This window comes from Scatophagus argus, chromosome 11, assembly GCF_020382885.2.
Source record: "Scatophagus argus isolate fScaArg1 chromosome 11, fScaArg1.pri, whole genome shotgun sequence".
Taxonomy (NCBI): Eukaryota; Metazoa; Chordata; class Actinopteri; family Scatophagidae; genus Scatophagus; species Scatophagus argus.
Genome location: NC_058503.1, coordinates 13003991 through 13020842, shown reverse-complemented (window position 1 = coordinate 13020842; position 16852 = coordinate 13003991). Strand labels below are relative to the sequence as shown.

Here is a 16852-nt window from a genome sequence, read left to right as displayed (position 1 = left end):
AAAAAAATACTTTTTTTTTCTGGCATCTGGCAATATGATGCATTTATTTTCTAACAATGGTCTAACAACATTTCTAACTTTAATGTACATGGCCAACAAAAACTGTACAGGGAAATGATATGAATCATTGATGGTTAGTGATACATGAGGATGGTGACTTAGCATTTGGATTGGTTGTATAGGCACAAGACCCTCCCTGGGGCCTGTTCATGCACAAGTACTTACTTTGCAAGTGTTCCCCGATCTCCCTTACCCGCTCTCCCCCAATCCACCCTCTAAGTGCATCCTAAGAGACAAGTATGCTGACATCATTTTTAAATTGTAATGTGCTACTTTGGGCTGATAAGCAGTGCAAAACAGTAAATATATATAGATATAAAACTCATGCACTGCCTTGTAGAGATACCTACATCATACTTGTTTGTCAGAGGCCCTGCTTTGGGAACACAGCAGAGTAGTCTTAAGTCTGCATGTTACTATATCCGCCTGGACAAGCATGTATGGCGTATTCTGTTGGCTTAACGTCGTACAGTAGGTGCACGTCAGTGACCGCAGTAATAATGCACATTGTTGAAAGAGGAAAACTACAGTATACTTGATACTGTACTGTATATTGCAGTGCAATTGTCCATAACCCCTGAGTCACACTTCAGAGAAGACAGGCATACAACTAAGGGTAAGAAAACTGTTCTCACACCTTTGTAATAATGCTGTATTACACTAATAACTGCAGAAAATAGTTTGTATGATCAGTTCATATGCAGGCTCAGTGGTAGAGTCTGTATATGTATCACACGCAGGCTTTAGACTCTAACAGGCTCTAACAGCAATGACCACATCCATCAGTGACTTGCGAGTGTGTCCACATGGCCAGTATTGGGCAAGATCATCCGTTTCAGTGGAGGAAGTTCCACCTGTGGTCTTGTCAGGGCCTCACAGACAGGTGCTAGGCCAAGAATTCGGTATCTGGAGGTGGGTATTGCTGTGTCATAATTTTCCTCCTCGGGTACTCATGCATGTACGATGACAGTGAGGACACAAACCAGTGCAAGGCCCAAGCTTTGGCTCACTGGACAAGTTCTGGTGACAGTGGTGGGTTGCTGACAGTCGATATTTACAGTCTTTAGTGAGGACCTCCTTCTTCATGTCCCTGTTGCTGTCGACTGAGCTGCCTGCTCTTTAGTTGGTGCAACAGGGCAGGCAGCTCAGTGATCGTCTGCATAAAAGCGTAAAAGGCTTGACAGAAGTTGTTCCTGTCCAAAGAAATTAACCACACAAAACAGGAACTCTCCTGGCAGTGTTTATCATGGAACCCCAGATATCTGCTATGTACAGTGGGGTGAACCATGTGTGTGGCCTTTTACTGCCCCCTCTTTCTTTCTTGCTTGTTTTCTGCACAGGAGTACTGGCAGAGAAGATTTGTTGCTTCTGATTGTCACCTTATCTGTCAGGTGACCTTTGTCTTTGGTTTTGACTTTCTGTGTGGTGTTGCAGCCCTCCTCACCTTCTACTGGACCAGAAAGGACAGGTTCTTCCATCTGTCTTTACCATAAATCCCTGGATCTTTTCCAACCATGATCAGATACTTTGCCTGGGGATGGTGAGGAGCTTGAGTCATACTGTGGATGCCCTTCCTGGTTTGTTTTGTGACCCTCCATCTGCTGAACAGTGCAGTGAATTACGGTGGCTATGGCCGCGGTGTTGGGGAGCCAGAATATTTCAGAAGAAACCTGCATGATGTGATGCACAGATGCCTGGATTGTTGGACACTGGGAACCATATCGAGTGAGGTAGGTCAGTCAGCTCCTCTTGTTTAGAAGGAAATTATGACAGGAGGGACATGATTATCAAGGTTGTCATGTCTTTTTCTTGGATCCATGAATAAAATTGGGAATTTTATTTAGACCGGAGCATTGAGAAATTATTTGGAACAAATATGTTCTTTATGACTTTGTGATCCACTCAGCCCAGTGTGACCAGTGTGTTGGGGCGTAAAATGTTGCAACAGTGTCACGAGAAGCGGTTCAGAGGCTGTTAGAGTACAAAGCCTGGGTGAAACAGAAAGTAAGGTGTTGTAGAGATACACCTTCTTTGTAGTTGAACAAGTTCATGCTGATTGGTTGGGGCATCTACGTGTAGATGTTGAGTGTGTGAACAGATGAGCGATGATGCTAAACAAGTCCATCGGAGGGCTACAATATGTAACCATTGTTATTACACTGATAACTGCAGTAAACAGTTTTTAAACACTCTGTTAACTGCAACAAACAGTATTTTATCCACATGCATAATGAAAAAAATCATCTATTACCAAACTATTGCAAATTAACAATACAGATGTCTGTGCCAGCATGCTGATGAAAAGCTGCTACTTAGTAATTACAGCATTACAACCCAGATATTAGAACACTGTGCGTTCGGAAGGTTTATGGTCTTGGGAACTGTGAGTCTGAGGCAGGTCTACGAAGTCCAGTGGTGTTGAGGTTGGAGTCAGAAGAGGCTGGGGAGGAAGAGGAGGTTTCTGTTGGAAGAAGGATCAATGCAGACTGTTGATGCCCTGTGATCTGTTGTTGTTGCTGTTGCTGCTGCTGTGGCTCTGTATGTCTTTCTACAAGCAGTGATGTAAGGCTGTCCTCGACGGACGCATTGGCCAAGCTCGACAGAGAGTCTTTGGATTCCTGAATGGTCCTCTCCAATTTGAGGCTGGGGCTTCCCTAAGAGGAAGAGTGGCAGAATGTATACAACTCAACTCTGTAACTGTAATTGGTAAAAAAAAAAGGTCAGAAATAAGTGATAGTTGTCAAGTATGGAGTAACAAACATACTTAATTACTACTTGTTTTAATGTATTGATTTAACGTATTGATGTTGAAGTCATTCGGACATCAGACGATCTCAGGTAAGATATCACAGAAAAACATGAGGCTCAGTGATTCTTTCCTGTGTAATTTCCAGACTTTTTTTTTTTTTACAAACACAATGGCAGGCAAAGCAGTTAGTGAGTTAGTTAGTGTGGAGCAGGTCAGAAGAAAGCATTGCAAAATAGTGGGAGCTCATCAGACTACAGACGGCCTCATTGTCTCCTTGGACATCGCTGATGGCTCAGTGAGAATGTGATTGGTGATTGCAAAAGCCAGCTGATGCACAGCTTCAGCGCTCTGCCTGAAAGACATGCAATGCCTCGTGTACACATGGGTAAAAATAGCAACAGATACAGTGTCTGCCTCCTAAAACCTCCTTACTTGGGTTCCCGTATGGCTGAAAAGATGACTTCCAGTCACAGCAACTGGTTGAACCTTCACAGCAGGTCTGTGATAGTCCGGACTGGCAGTCACAGTGCTGTAGGCTGGAGGTCCCAGCGTCGGCTGTCTTTGCAGCAGCTGCAGGATGGTGTGAATATCTGACATCAGCTGAGACTCAAGCCTCAAAAAAGAACAGAAAACATACAAGAATAAGAACAACAGACGTCCAGATGATCGTGGACAGGTGCAGCTAAATCCATAACTGTGACAAGAAGGAGCATGTAATGGGTAAAAACACACACTCAGTTGTGCTTCACTGAGCACTAGGTGGAGCTTGTGCTCCTCAGTGGACAAATGAGGAGACGCTAAAGGCATGGAAACACATTTTTCCAGAGTAAAGACGGTGCTCCTGCTAGGAGTGATAATGAGCTTTGTGTGGGGAGGTGTGAATTCAGCATTTACTGTGGAAATGACTGTATCACACTCATTTGGTCAATCTAATTATGAGTAGATTTCATCCAGGTTCTATATTTAGGACATCAGGCAAAATCGGGTAATGCTGAATAACGTTTTAATTACCACTTTTCCTTCTAATACACACAGACATTGTCAATTTTTTTATGTTCCTGGTTTACTGTGCTGTTCTACTGCAGTGAAGCAGCATTTACATGCTACAACTGATGTGGAATACAAGTTTACATATATTATACAAGCACAAGCAGTAAGATAGTAGACATTTTTTTCATGTGCAGCAAACCAAATTTTTCTTGGGTTATTTACGTGGACTTGTTGAAGAGAATGCACCACTAATGTTTTTTTCCTTGTCATATCCTTTCAGACTAGTCAAAGCCACAAAAACACAAAATGACAGAGAAGTGCTGCTCATCCTGCAGCCAGCTAGCATTAAGGGAAAAAACAAGGTCAGGTAGAGTGCAGTGGATAAAATGTCTTATTTGTGCTAAATAAAATGTGCCAGCCCAGTATTTCAGGCTGCTGTCTCTTGTTCTCTGTGTTAATTCCATCTAAAAATACCACCTGCTGTTCATTTGGGCGTCTATTTCAGGTGGCCTGCTGGCTGCAGGTGTGCTCTTGAAATCATGGTCAATGTGGTTCTCAGCTACAGAAAATGACGAGACTAAAATGCAATGTATTCTTTGTGGAACGGAAGTGTAAATACACATTTATTGTTTAAATCTCAGTGAGTGGCTTTTGATCCAAGGAAATGTCAGACGTAGTTTGCTCTCGGTCACCAGTCTACTCTTCAAAATTGCACAAACCAACCTTTTGTACCAATCTATTCTCAAGTTTGAACTATTCCGGTTCTTCAGTGGTACATCCTACTTCCAGTAGATCCAGCCACCCACTCTGAGTCCGACAACTGCTTCTGCCAGCTAGTTGCTTTCCTCCACCTACTCATGTTCATTGGCAATTGAACTACACATTGCCAGTGATCGTGGTGGGAAGCGTAGCTTACTTTTAGCAGTGTGGGAGGTGACAACTTTAAAAAATAAAGCACTCCATAACCATTAAGTCACCAACTGAAAATATAATGGTAAGATAATTAATAAGAATACTCTCAAATTTAATTGTGTTACTCCCTCAGAATACAAACAAAAATGGTAAAAATGCCATGTCCTTGGGGCCTAAAAAGCTGCTTTTAAAAATTTCCGCCCATATTCTTCAGTTTCAAACGGTTAACATTTATTTGCTTTGTAATGATTGGTGAGCGCTGCCACAAGGTGATGGACACATATAGCTCTTCTCAGCAATTTACAATACTAAGTCGCATTTTTGGGTAATTTGGAAACTACCACAAATTCAAAATAAACTTTTATGGCTTTTGGTGGCAAACAACACATACAGTCAGACAGTGAGACTGTGTATAATACATTCCATTATTAAATCCAAGACCAACGAAGCACATGACTTTGGGTTTATAAGTGCCTCCTGCCTCTTTTTGTTGTAGCTGATCATGACATAAATACACTATTCACGTGCCTCTTTTGTGTATATTTAAGTCTGTTCAGGTAAAGACAAGAAATGCAGCCCACAATTCAGCAAAAAGAATGATTTTGAGGATAAAATTTCAGTTCAGTCAGTCACCATGTTTTGTGAAGCTGGAAGAATAAACCATAACAACAATTTCAGCTGATTTCCCAATTGATAAAGCTCTCTTACAGACTAACAGTAGTGGAAGAAGCATTTAGATTATTTACTTAAATAAAAGCATAAATACAGCAATGTAAAATTATTTTACTCTACGCTTGTACACTTAAAATCTCATTCATGCAGTATTATCAGCACCATTAATGGTTAGGAAAACTTGCAGAAAAGTGGCAACCGTGTTAAATCATTATTGTACTATTCAATTATTATCACATAAGTGGTTTGTGCTCTTTCTTTATCTGTCTTAGTTTCAATGATCCTGCACGTGGCCTGACGTGAGCCAAGACGATACCTACTGTTACTTGATACACGACTGGTAAACACTGTGTCCTTACAGCAGGTGTTGTGAGTGGGCATCAAAGACTGATGAGTTATCGGACTCAACCGATAAAGCTACGATGAAGGAATAAGGTAAAACACTTTCTGTACCTTAGAACAGCATCACTCTTATCTTACCCCTTCTGGGGTGGTCCATAGTTCATGACAGTCAAATGAAAATCAACCATCAGCACGCAGACTGGAAATATGTACCTGTTTAAGTGCTCTTGAAGCTGACCTAATCGCTGTTCCACCTCTCCATACGTGATTTCGCTGCCAGAATTATCATCCTCTCTCAGCTCCTGGAACTGTGCTGAGTCATCCATGAAGTCCGTAGGCTTCTTACAGGCCCATTTATCACAGCACAGATCTGGAGAGGCAAACCAACATGCATGCTTTACATCCTCACATGTGGGTCAGAACAACGTCATCACTGAACAAAAAGGCCCCCCACTAAAATAGAAAGCAATTAATCTCTACAGAAGTGCTGCGTGTAGGTTCTTTGTTGTAATTTATCAAGCCTCTTGCATTGGGAGAACTGTTTATTCAGTGTTTTCCAGTAGCAAACTAACTCGGTTGTTATCTCTCGCAGGCACACGTTAGCATTCACCTTGCAGTCCAGTGATATGTGTCGAGCCTCTTTTGTGATTTTAATCACAGAGATGGTTAGTTCTGTGATTACACTATCTGGTGCAGCAGTTGGTGCTGGTGGGTTTGTACTAGCACGATGAGCTGTATAGATAGGAGGATCCTTGTTCTATGTTGTGTGTGCCTTTACCGTGTTAGGCACTTACCTCTGCCCATCACAGTTATTTTCTGTATCCTTCCAGCAGCGAAGATTAACAATAGCTCCAGTCTGTCACTCAGGTCTTTTTCCCCTTCCATATCCCCAACTGTCTGTCTTGTACTACTTGGCTTGCCAGTCTTGTCAGTGGGATGTGCTATGCCCATACAAAATCCTGAGATTTCTATATCAGGTTATTGCAGCCGGTTACTGCAGTGTATTTTAGATCTGTGAGCCAGACTCCTCAAAGAAAAGAAAGGAGACTATGAATTTGGAATTTCCACTATCTGTATGCTGTCTCTGTTTCGTTGGAGAGACTGAGACTGCAGAACGATCTCAAGCATTGTTGTGAATGTATGTATTTAAAACTTATTAGTCTTAGGTGTGAATATTACACACCTGAACCTGCCAAAACAAAGAATTCAGTATTGATAAGAGACATGAATCACATCTTTCTTCGATATATGCCTACATTGTAGTCGTGTCTCTTGTACAAAAATAGGTCAGCTGATTGACTATTGTTGATATGCACAAGAGTGAACATGAACCAAAACATGGATAGCTGTAAAATATGATGCTATGCATGGCTATAGCCATGCAACAAAAAACTGCCCGAGTAAAGCTTGTAATGTTCGATCCTTATTGATTGTGTACAACAATTGGATGATAATGATACTAAGCTATTTATGTGATTCATTTCAATTATTTCATTTTTCCCATTTTCTCTCTAATTTTAAATTGTCAATGTCCCAGTACTATTTCACTCTGAATGTAGAAAAAACACAGGAGCACTGTGTGCCCTCCTCATTAGAAAGAGGGGGCATTGACTAATCAAATACATACATTAATAATACACAATATATGCACTCATTCCTATTCTATTAAGACAAGATAATACTTCCTGTATCCTGCTTCACCAGGGTCCCTGTGATGTAAATTTTGGCATCACAATGTGTACCCGCAATCTGTGTGGATGTCCGTGTACCTCCAGTGGTTCTCTTGCTATAGGACAACAGAAGGCAGCATCTGTTCTCCAAGTGTACTCTGAAAGTACTATAAACAGAGCTGTTACACATCTGTATTGTCTCCAGCTGTCTGTGTACGTGTCCGTTTAGGAGTTTATAAGTCCTCTATTGATGTGTAACTCTCCCATGTACCTTATCTTGTTGAGAGATAAAATAATTGTCTGTTTAGGAGTGAGACAGGCCTTCACACTATTGCTCAATCCAGGCTTGAAGGCCTGGGAAGATCTCAACCCCATCCACACATTTGCTCCAACCACTGCTGGAGTCGCTAGTGCAGCAACAGGAACATGACCGCCCACTGGCTTCCCACTGCCACCTACTATGTTTCTGCCCTGCACCACCCAGAAACCCCTAGCAGCACTTATGCTTAACATGTTCACTTCACCTGGTAATAAAATATAATACCTTCAAAAGATGGCCTTCTCTCCAAGTTTTCCCTAACGACAACATTTGAATCCAGGACTGCAGTGCTGGGTGGTGTAGGACCCAGGACTTCTGAAGATCTCTTTAGGCACGAGTTAGACTCCCTCTCCCTCCCCAGGTCTCTAACCACTTCCTTGCTTTCCCCTGCAGAACAGCAATCAACAGCAGTCAGTGGAATAACACTGTACTGTATTCCACATGGAATAAATGTTCTCAGGCAGTGAACAATAACAAATCTGCAACCACAAAGCATGAAGAAAGAGACTGGACTGGACCTGTGCAGACTGGTTTCTACTTACCTTTAGACAGGTCTGGTGTGAAGGAGATCCTTCTTTTAGTGCTCTTAGAGGCCTCACCATCGGAGTCACAGTCTTGGGAACTTGAGGGCTGCAACAATGTGAGCATTAGAATAAATTCATTAGTACAATTAGCGGTAGTTCATTTTTGAATTGCTAGAAGATTAATAAAATCTAACATAATTTCAAGAATCACTGCGAATCATCACAGACAGGAACAACGTGACAACTTGTTAAACAGCATTAAGTGAACATGCAAGTTCTGTAACACTGGTGTGGTGTTGTCTACCTTTGGAGACTCATCTCTGAGGTTGAAAGTAAGTTCCAGGTTGTTGAAGAAGTAGTCAGCAAACTCTGGGTACATGTCTATCACCTCCAGCAGGTCTTCTCTCTGAATGGTGCTCAGATCGCAGTAACTGAGAGCTCGCACATCAGCATTGGACTTTCCAGGCTTGGGATAGAGATGGATCATTTCTCCAAAGATGTCATTTTTTCCTGGTATCAACACACACACAGACAATAAATCCTTCCACAGTGTTTGTTGGGATGAGGCAAAAATGTCAACTTTACCTGAATTGACAGTACAAATACTAACATGTGCTATGGAGAGGAATTTATGTCATGATTTCTATGGGGACTTATATCGCTGTTCCTCAGACTCTCACTAAAGGGCACCAGACGTGTTTGTTTTTGTGGATAATAAAAATCAGACAGCCTTCCCTCTCTGTGTAGATGTTCTCTCAAGGCCTTTGCATCAGTTGTCTTTCTATCTTTGATCCATTATTTACGCTAAGGAATTACTGCTAACTCAAAGGAACTTTGAAGTGGAGGGAAAGGAGGGTTAGATTGTGACTGACACACTTGTTGTGTACTTCAAAGGGAAAAAATTATGCTGATATTGGCTATCACATAATGAAACCAGTTCAAACATATGCGAGGGATTCATGAAATCTAGCGTGGGTTTAGTTTTTGAACTGAGGAATAAAAGCTGAAATATGGGTCCTTTTGGGAAAAAAAAAATAGGTGTATAGAGGTCTGGTTTAAAGGCCGTGATGAGAAATCCCTTTGTTGATCCCAGGGTTCACTAAATGCCAACACTGTAAGCAGGGGTTCAGGAGAAAGAGATATGATATGTTGGCAGCCAGTGTGCCTTTCACAGCTTGCCTCTGACACCTTCCTGCCATAGACGACAGCCTCACACGGAGTGCTGTATCTCTCCCCCACGTACAGCTTTCAGCACAGCGATTTAGATAGTCATTAGCCTGGATGGCAGCGTAAGAGACTAATTCCTCACCAGTGGAACAATGCTAGTAGCCTTGTTGGACTCTGTGTCATTACAAGAGGAAAATGCTCAAGTATCAGTATCAGCTGACTGCTAAATTGTTATAGGCTGGGGCAGTCTGGCAGGTAACACAAGAAATAACATTCAGATTTTCAGATGAATTAGAGCCAAAAGGTACTGATGGAGCATTATGTTTGTATCAAAAATAAATGGGCTGATCTATGAGATCCGTGACTTTTCTAGTGTGTTTGTTAATAATGGGTTTTGTGTGATGCAGCAGCTTCTGCTCGGTTTAAACCCCATTCTGTCAGGTGCAGCTTTGGAGAGCATTCATCTCATGAATAATGGCAAGTTTAATCCAGGCTTGGCCTGTAGCACCTGCTTGTGGTTCACCCGTGAAGAAAAAGATAAATACTCATTATTCCAATAAGAGTAATGAGCATATAACCATATTACTAAGGAAAAATATTATTAATAAATTTAGAGCTGGCAGTTGTTTTGTCAGCAGTTTTTTACTGCCTTTTTTATAATCTCCATTTTGCAGCTTTAACTCATTTCCCTCTGCTGTCAAGAAAGTGGCAGCAATTTCACCGTGTTCTTTGAAATTGCCAAACAACCTTTCATGGAGCCACTTAATAGAAATGTCAGAGTCTCAAACCTGCCACATGAACAGCCCTGTCGCCCAGAGGACAGAAATGGGGGTGGCAGGCACACCTTGCCATTCTTGTCAAAATGTGTGAACATGATGTGGCTTAGCTGCTGTAATGACCTGAAAATTATTCACGTAAGGACTCACATTACAACAGTTAATTCTTTGATGTGCTCACAAGCCATGCTTGGTTCCTTGTAAATATCGCTGCATTATAATAATGTGTGTCCACCGGGAAACTGCACTGCCTGTCCTTTCCTCAGCTCATGACAACAGCAGCATCTCCACATGTTTGAAAATATCAAGCATCCTGGGCAGAGTAGGGGGTTAGCTCAATGAATAATTCAAATGTCTCAATCAATCAGAGCAAACTACATAATTAATGTCCTGCACAAACAGTGGAAACCCTTGCAGCTATTTTCAGCCATCCTTAAATTTTAAATCGACCAACATGCCTTAAATTCACATTTGGGTGTTAGTGTTATTAGTGCTTTCTCTTTGACTGTAAAAAAAAGGCCCAATCTTATAATACAATGATTGCACAGACCAGGAGATTAGATATGCTTATGCAAACTCACATAAACAACACTGAGGTCAGAATAAGACTTTGAACCAGCACTTCCTTTTTTTAAAGATCTGAATAAGGTTTTTATGTTTGTCTCAACAGGATTGATGCTGACATTCAAGAAACAATCAGCTGAGACATCTTGTGTACAATAGGGAGGTGACTTTTCCAGTTCACACCTCACTGTGATGGGTGGAGGTTTTGAGAACAATGGGGACTGCTGCTACATCCATGATACAGATGATGGACACCGGCAAAAGGTCAAAAAAAAAAAAAAAGATCTTACCTCAAAGGAGATGGAAAAAAACCCGAAGCTTTGTTCACTTAAAGCAATTTCAACTTTCTTAGCACATACATTGCTGTCTCTTATTAATTCAGCGCCAGCTATTCAGGTTGGACATTATGATGCTTCACATGCTCATACTTACCCAGGATGGCTACCACTATGTCATCCTTCAGGATCTCGATAGAGCCACGGGACAGAAAGTAGAGAGCAGTGAGCACGTCGCCGCTGTGGACCAGAGTATCTCCAGGAGGGGCATGAGTGGTTTTGAAGTGCATGGCCAAGGCCCTCAGGCAGCCTTTGGTGGCTCCTTGGAACGCTTTGCAGTTGTGAAGAAGATTCCTGTTGAGGTGAAGGCAGATATCCGCCTGCAGGCACTCAGGAAAACCTTTTAACACCTGCGATGCAGACAAAACTCTGAGTAAAATGCCCAATGTATTGATTTGTCAACCTCAAACATATGTATTTAGATCATCGTTCTGTGAGCCAGTGGGACCTGTGAGCAGTGAATGTGTTAAGATGAATGTACTTTCACATCAGAGACATTGTTAGTTAGCATAGATATTAAGGACATGGGCTGATAACAAACAACACGTCACAGAGTCAAACGCAGTCAGATGCAAAGACGTCACATCTTTCATAAGAAAAAGTTTAAGTGCAAAAGAGCAGACACTGTGATGTTTGTTAATTAAGATGCATTCGAGTAACAATATCCTGATATAAGAGTTGCTGATCTTGTGTGATTTTCATAACAAATGTGGTATGTAAAAATAACTGCCACCTGGATTTATGTAACCGCCCCCCTTGAGCTAAACACACAGCACAATGCCTGCTCAGTTTTAGCTTTGCCTCTTTCTTATCTTAAACTGGTAACACATAATATCAAAGTGAGGAGAAAGATGCAACCATTTTTAGACATTTTTATATCCTAAATCCATTCATTCACAGGATCCAGGTATTAAATCCAGACTTTTAACTTACGCATCCACTCTGAGGGGAAGAATCAACTGCATTTTTACATAACGTTTTAAAGTAACAGACTTATCTGACAAGTAACCATATTTGATAATCACAACCTTAATGCTTGGTCCTGCTGGTTTATAGCATATATCACATAAGGTCCCACCATTTCATCATTGTAATATTCGTGCTAATTAAAACAATTCTTTCAAGTGAGTGGATCCATGAATCACATTGATGGAGGAGAAGCTAATTTATGAGAATGCTTTAATTAATAAGTGCACATTTAATTTGGGGTTTTTCACATAAATGCCTACACCTGAGAGGTAAAATTACTTGGGAATGTAATTTGTAATATAAAGTAATCTTAGTGCAAAACTTGCACTGGTACATTCCCAACTTTAGAACAATTGAAGTAATAACTAAGCAAAACACACAAATTAACACATTTTTTGGTACCACAAAAATGATGGTACTGATAAAATTATTGCAAGTAAAGCTTGCGATGGAACTGAAATGAGACAAAATCGAACCATATTTGCTCCATTTTCAGTGCATGCTTGCAGTTTTACACTCAAAATACTTTTCTCTCAACTATGATTTCCTTGCGTTAAGAGAACTATTTAGACACAGATCACACATGATGAAACATGCTGAAAGAGTAACCAATTTAGCCAAGAAAATGGAAAGAAATAAAAGTATGTACCTCCTGCTCTTAGCAATGTAGAGATGTTAATCCAGATGAAAAGCAGACAAGAGAGAGAAAGCTCTTTTTAGAAACTTGCATATACAATTCAGATCAGTTAATTAGCATCCTATCCAGCTATAGTAGCAGGTAGATAATAGTGGTGATCATTTTTATTTACCGTGTTCATATCGATGCCATTGGTGTAGGTCCAGGAGTGTTGGAAGTACTCCTCCAGGCGTTGCCTCAGTGGGTTAGGAATCTGGTGAAAGCGTATGAACTCCTTGACGCGTAACATTTGAGCATGATAGCGGGCCGTACCCGAGTACAACCTCTGGATGATGGCAGAGACGTTTCCAAAAATACTGGCGTACATGAGGGCTGAAACGGTCAATAAATGAGGTGAGATACATTCTACAGACTGCTTTGCATGTTTATTGCCTTTTCCCACTGAGACAAACTGTTAACTTGGATGAATGCTACTATAAACACACACAATCTGTTGTCTAGGATCTGGACGACAGATAGAATAAAGTTACACTGAAAGAAAATGAAAAGACCATAACATACTCACAGCCAATCAACATGACACAGATGGAAAAAATCTTCTCTGAGTTGGTGTTTGGGGAAACATTTCCAAAGCCCACGCTGGTCAGACTACTGAAGGTGAAGTAAAGTGCTGTGACGTACTTGTCCTTGATAGAGGGACCAGAATTCGGATCGCTGTAGTTGTATCTCTTTCCTATGGACACACCCAGATTGTCCAGCCAGCCAATCTTGTGCTCCAAGTAGGGCTTCTCCACATTGCCAATGGCGTACCATATACAAGCCAGCCAGTGGGCGATGAGGGCGAAGATGCACATGAGCAGCATAAGGACGGCAGCACCGTACTCAGAGTAGCGGTCCAGCTTCCTGGCTACGCGCACCAATCGCAAGAGCCTTGCTGTCTTCAACAGGCCAATCAGAGTGGTAGTCTAAACAAAAAGTACAGTGGCAGTTTTAATCTTAATATGTCAGACATAACATGCATGTCAGTTCAGCATTGGATTTTTATCATGCAATTGTTTCTTCAAGAGATAATAAGATTTGCTGCTTGTCTACCGCAGCCGTGCGCTCTGATGTGTCCTCTTAACAACACGTCTAAATTTGCGACAAACCACAAGAGTCACTTCAGAAACGGAGGTATTGACAGTGTAGTGGCAACTCCCCACAGCTCTTTGGTCAAAGGCAAATGGACACAGAATAGAAGACAGAAGCAGCCCACAGATAAATCCTGTTATTCAATACTGAACAGACAGCTACACTCAATCAGTGGGTCTCTGGGAGTTTGTTGCTGCTCCTGTGTCATCAAGAAGGGGTTTAGCAACACTAACCACCATTCCCATTAGCTCAGTCATTTATCTACCTGACAATTACAGAATGACCTTTGGAAATGAAGTTAATGTCTGCACACGAGAGACTCTTCTTTCTAACCGCTCATGGCTGGTATTGTATTCAGTCTAGATTTTAATCAGAAAAATTAAAAACTAAACCCGTTTGTCATTCTGCTTCTTTGCTGAATGAAGTTTAGCTATTTTTGAATCCAGAAATGATTGTACATTGACTTCCCAAAATATGCACAGCACAACACCAGTATGTTCACTTTAACTAACTAACGGACTGGACTAACATCCCCACAAGAGTTTCTAACTGGGTTTTTCTTTAAATTTTCTTGCAAAAATATGCCACCTATCTGAAAAAAAACCTAAACATGAAATATTAAAAATGAAATATTACATTTGGCCTTTAAAATCTTGTATCAGTTAAACCTACAAGCATTTTGCACTCAGAAATCTAATGAAAGTTTGATTAAGTCTTAAATGTACTTGCACAAGCAATTATGTAACACAGCTTCACAGCACTTCACCCCCCACCCCCTTTGTTCCTGTCTAATGGGATCTCGCTCCAACATTTATGGGGTTTAAGTTTGGACACTGCATTGGACTTCTTTTCCACTGACATTCACAGTGAAACAGCTTGAACTAAATCTTTTGTTTTTCCGATGATTATTATTATAACACCACATGGTGCCAATTTTGCATAATGCCTCTCACAGTATGTTCAATCTTTTGGCAAGACTAAGTTGTTTTGAAAAGCAACAAGCCACTGATTAAAATCTATTTCAAATATATTCCCTGTTCTAATCAAAACATTTACTTAAATGCTTGTAGGTCAAAACTGCCTTATTAAGCTGTTAAATTAAATGAGCCTTGTGAAAACCATCTGCCACTGTCTCAGTTACTTTTATTTTCTTATGCAATTGAACAGAACTTGTTGAGTCTGAGAATTGTAAACACGAAGCTGGAATTTATTTGCAATAAAATCAAGTTAATAGTGTTCAAAAGCCATGAAGGGCAGTGATTTCCTATAGGCACAATTTTGCAAATGTTCTGTTTTGTGACTCGTTTTTTGCAATGTTTTGTGAGAGAAACAAATCACATTTGCGATTTTTTTTGATTTGCTGTCATTCCCTGAACTGACTCAGCAGCAGCAGCAGCAGCAGCAGTGGCAGCAGCAGTGGTGGTGGAAAAGATGATTATGGTTTATAATCAGGAGCTTTTCTGGTGTAATGGAGTGCCTACAAAGCACGATAAAGCACTGAAGTGGATCCAGAGCCTGAAGGGACATATCCTACCAACAAATAAGCCAACAGGCCTGGCAGCCAGCCTACCAATGGCCATCTCACATCTGCATGTAAGCTGTGCACACAGCCCTGCTGGCCTGCTACTCACATAAATGCATCATTGATTGCCATTTGGTAAGCCATTAATCCGTGTAAATGGATTCTAGAATGAGGACCATTCAAAAAAAAAAAAAGAAAAAAAGAAAAAAAAAGGAAATAAAGAAAAAAAAAAAAAAACAAAAAAGAAAAAAAAACATGCAATTTAAAGTAATCCTTTCAGAGCCGAGACAGAAAGATTCAGGCCTTAAGTCGTGGCCCAGGGGTGCAAGTCTGGACTTAAACGGGTAACAGTGCAAGCATGGCCTGGTTGATGTGCAGTAAAGCCTCCAGGCAGAGAAAAAAAAACAGGTAAATATATATGCATTAGAAATAACATACCTCATCTGATCCTGAGCCAAAGATAAGAAGGTCAAATGGGATTGCTGCCACCATGTCTATAAGGAACCAGCCTTTAAAGTAATGGATTGCTATCTTAGCTGGATCACTGACCACCTCCTCGTTCTGGTTTACGTAAGTGGTCCTGAAGTTTATGAGGATGTCGATGATGAACATGATGTCCACAATTAAATCCACCACATTAAGAGGGCTGCAGGAGTATCCACATTCACGCCTCTTCTGCTCCTCTTGGTCATTGAGAAGAAAAGCAGCGGAGTAGGGAGTGAGGATTGCTGTGTAGATGACCAGCAACAGGATCAGCCAGTCCCACACAGCTTTGAAGGGGCTGTAGTGGAGGATGGTGAACTTGTCAATGCGGGCTGTCTGGAGTTTGTACTCTGGTAGCACATCGGCTCCAAGTGACAGGACCTGGAGGAGTGGTCAGAGAAGGTCAGAGCAGTAAGGGAAATCACCTGATTACACCACTCCACTTTAAGTTCATTTGATGTGGGTCAACCTCTCAGCTGAACAAAAACACTGATAATATAAAAACTCACACACACGGTACAAAAAAAAACAATCATCCTTCTGACTTCAAGTACTTAATCCTTTATATGTAAACGTGACACTGGACGAGAGGCAGGGTACACGCAGGTCAACTGTCCATCACAGGGCTGATATAGAAGCCATATTTCCACCCAAAGTGCCTGGAACATTTAATCCCAGAAATTACTTTTCAAGGAACCAAAAGGCTCCTTTGGGCCACAAAGACTGGGCTCATTAGACCAACAGAGATGTGCTGGACTTTGTTGTCCATCTGTCATATGCTTTTTTTCCCTATAAATCTATTTATAGAACAAAAACAAACTGTTTTTTTTTAAAGTGTGGAGACTCGACCAATCATAAATGTTCAGTGTTGCAAGTCCCACCATCAAATTCTACCCCTCAGCAGGTGCTTTTTGGGGAGCAAAATAATGTCTCTGGAACTTAATTTAGACCCTGGTCCCTGCAGTGGAAACACACTGAGTTCCTGCAATGGTTCCTTGTCCCTGGGAAAAGTCCCTGCAGTGGAAACATG

General features: G+C 41.2%; 1 protein-coding gene across 2 annotated transcripts in view; it reads right to left on the bottom strand.

Moving 5' to 3' along the window:
- Positions 1-1847: 1847 nt before the first annotated feature.
- Positions 1848-16852, bottom strand: part of LOC124067271 (potassium voltage-gated channel subfamily H member 7) — a 37344-nt gene continuing 22339 nt past the window's right edge. Inside the window, exons 6-15 of one of the 2 annotated variants that reach the window (XM_046404502.1) lie at positions 15778-16203; positions 13252-13651; positions 12859-13058; positions 11178-11430; positions 8543-8748; positions 8257-8344; positions 7940-8101; positions 5939-6095; positions 3242-3422; positions 1848-2714 (exon numbers count right to left, since the gene is read on the bottom strand). In XM_046404502.1, coding sequence (XP_046260458.1) covers positions 2427-2714; positions 3242-3422; positions 5939-6095; positions 7940-8101; positions 8257-8344; positions 8543-8748; positions 11178-11430; positions 12859-13058; positions 13252-13651; positions 15778-16203 — 2361 coding nt within the window. In that variant the 3' untranslated portion in view covers positions 1848-2426. Of the gene's footprint in view, positions 2715-3241; positions 3423-5938; positions 6096-7369; positions 7512-7939; positions 8102-8256; positions 8345-8542; positions 8749-11177; positions 11431-12858; positions 13059-13251; positions 13652-15777; positions 16204-16852 lie in introns of those variants that run through there. The other variant, XM_046404501.1, reaches the window with a different exon arrangement.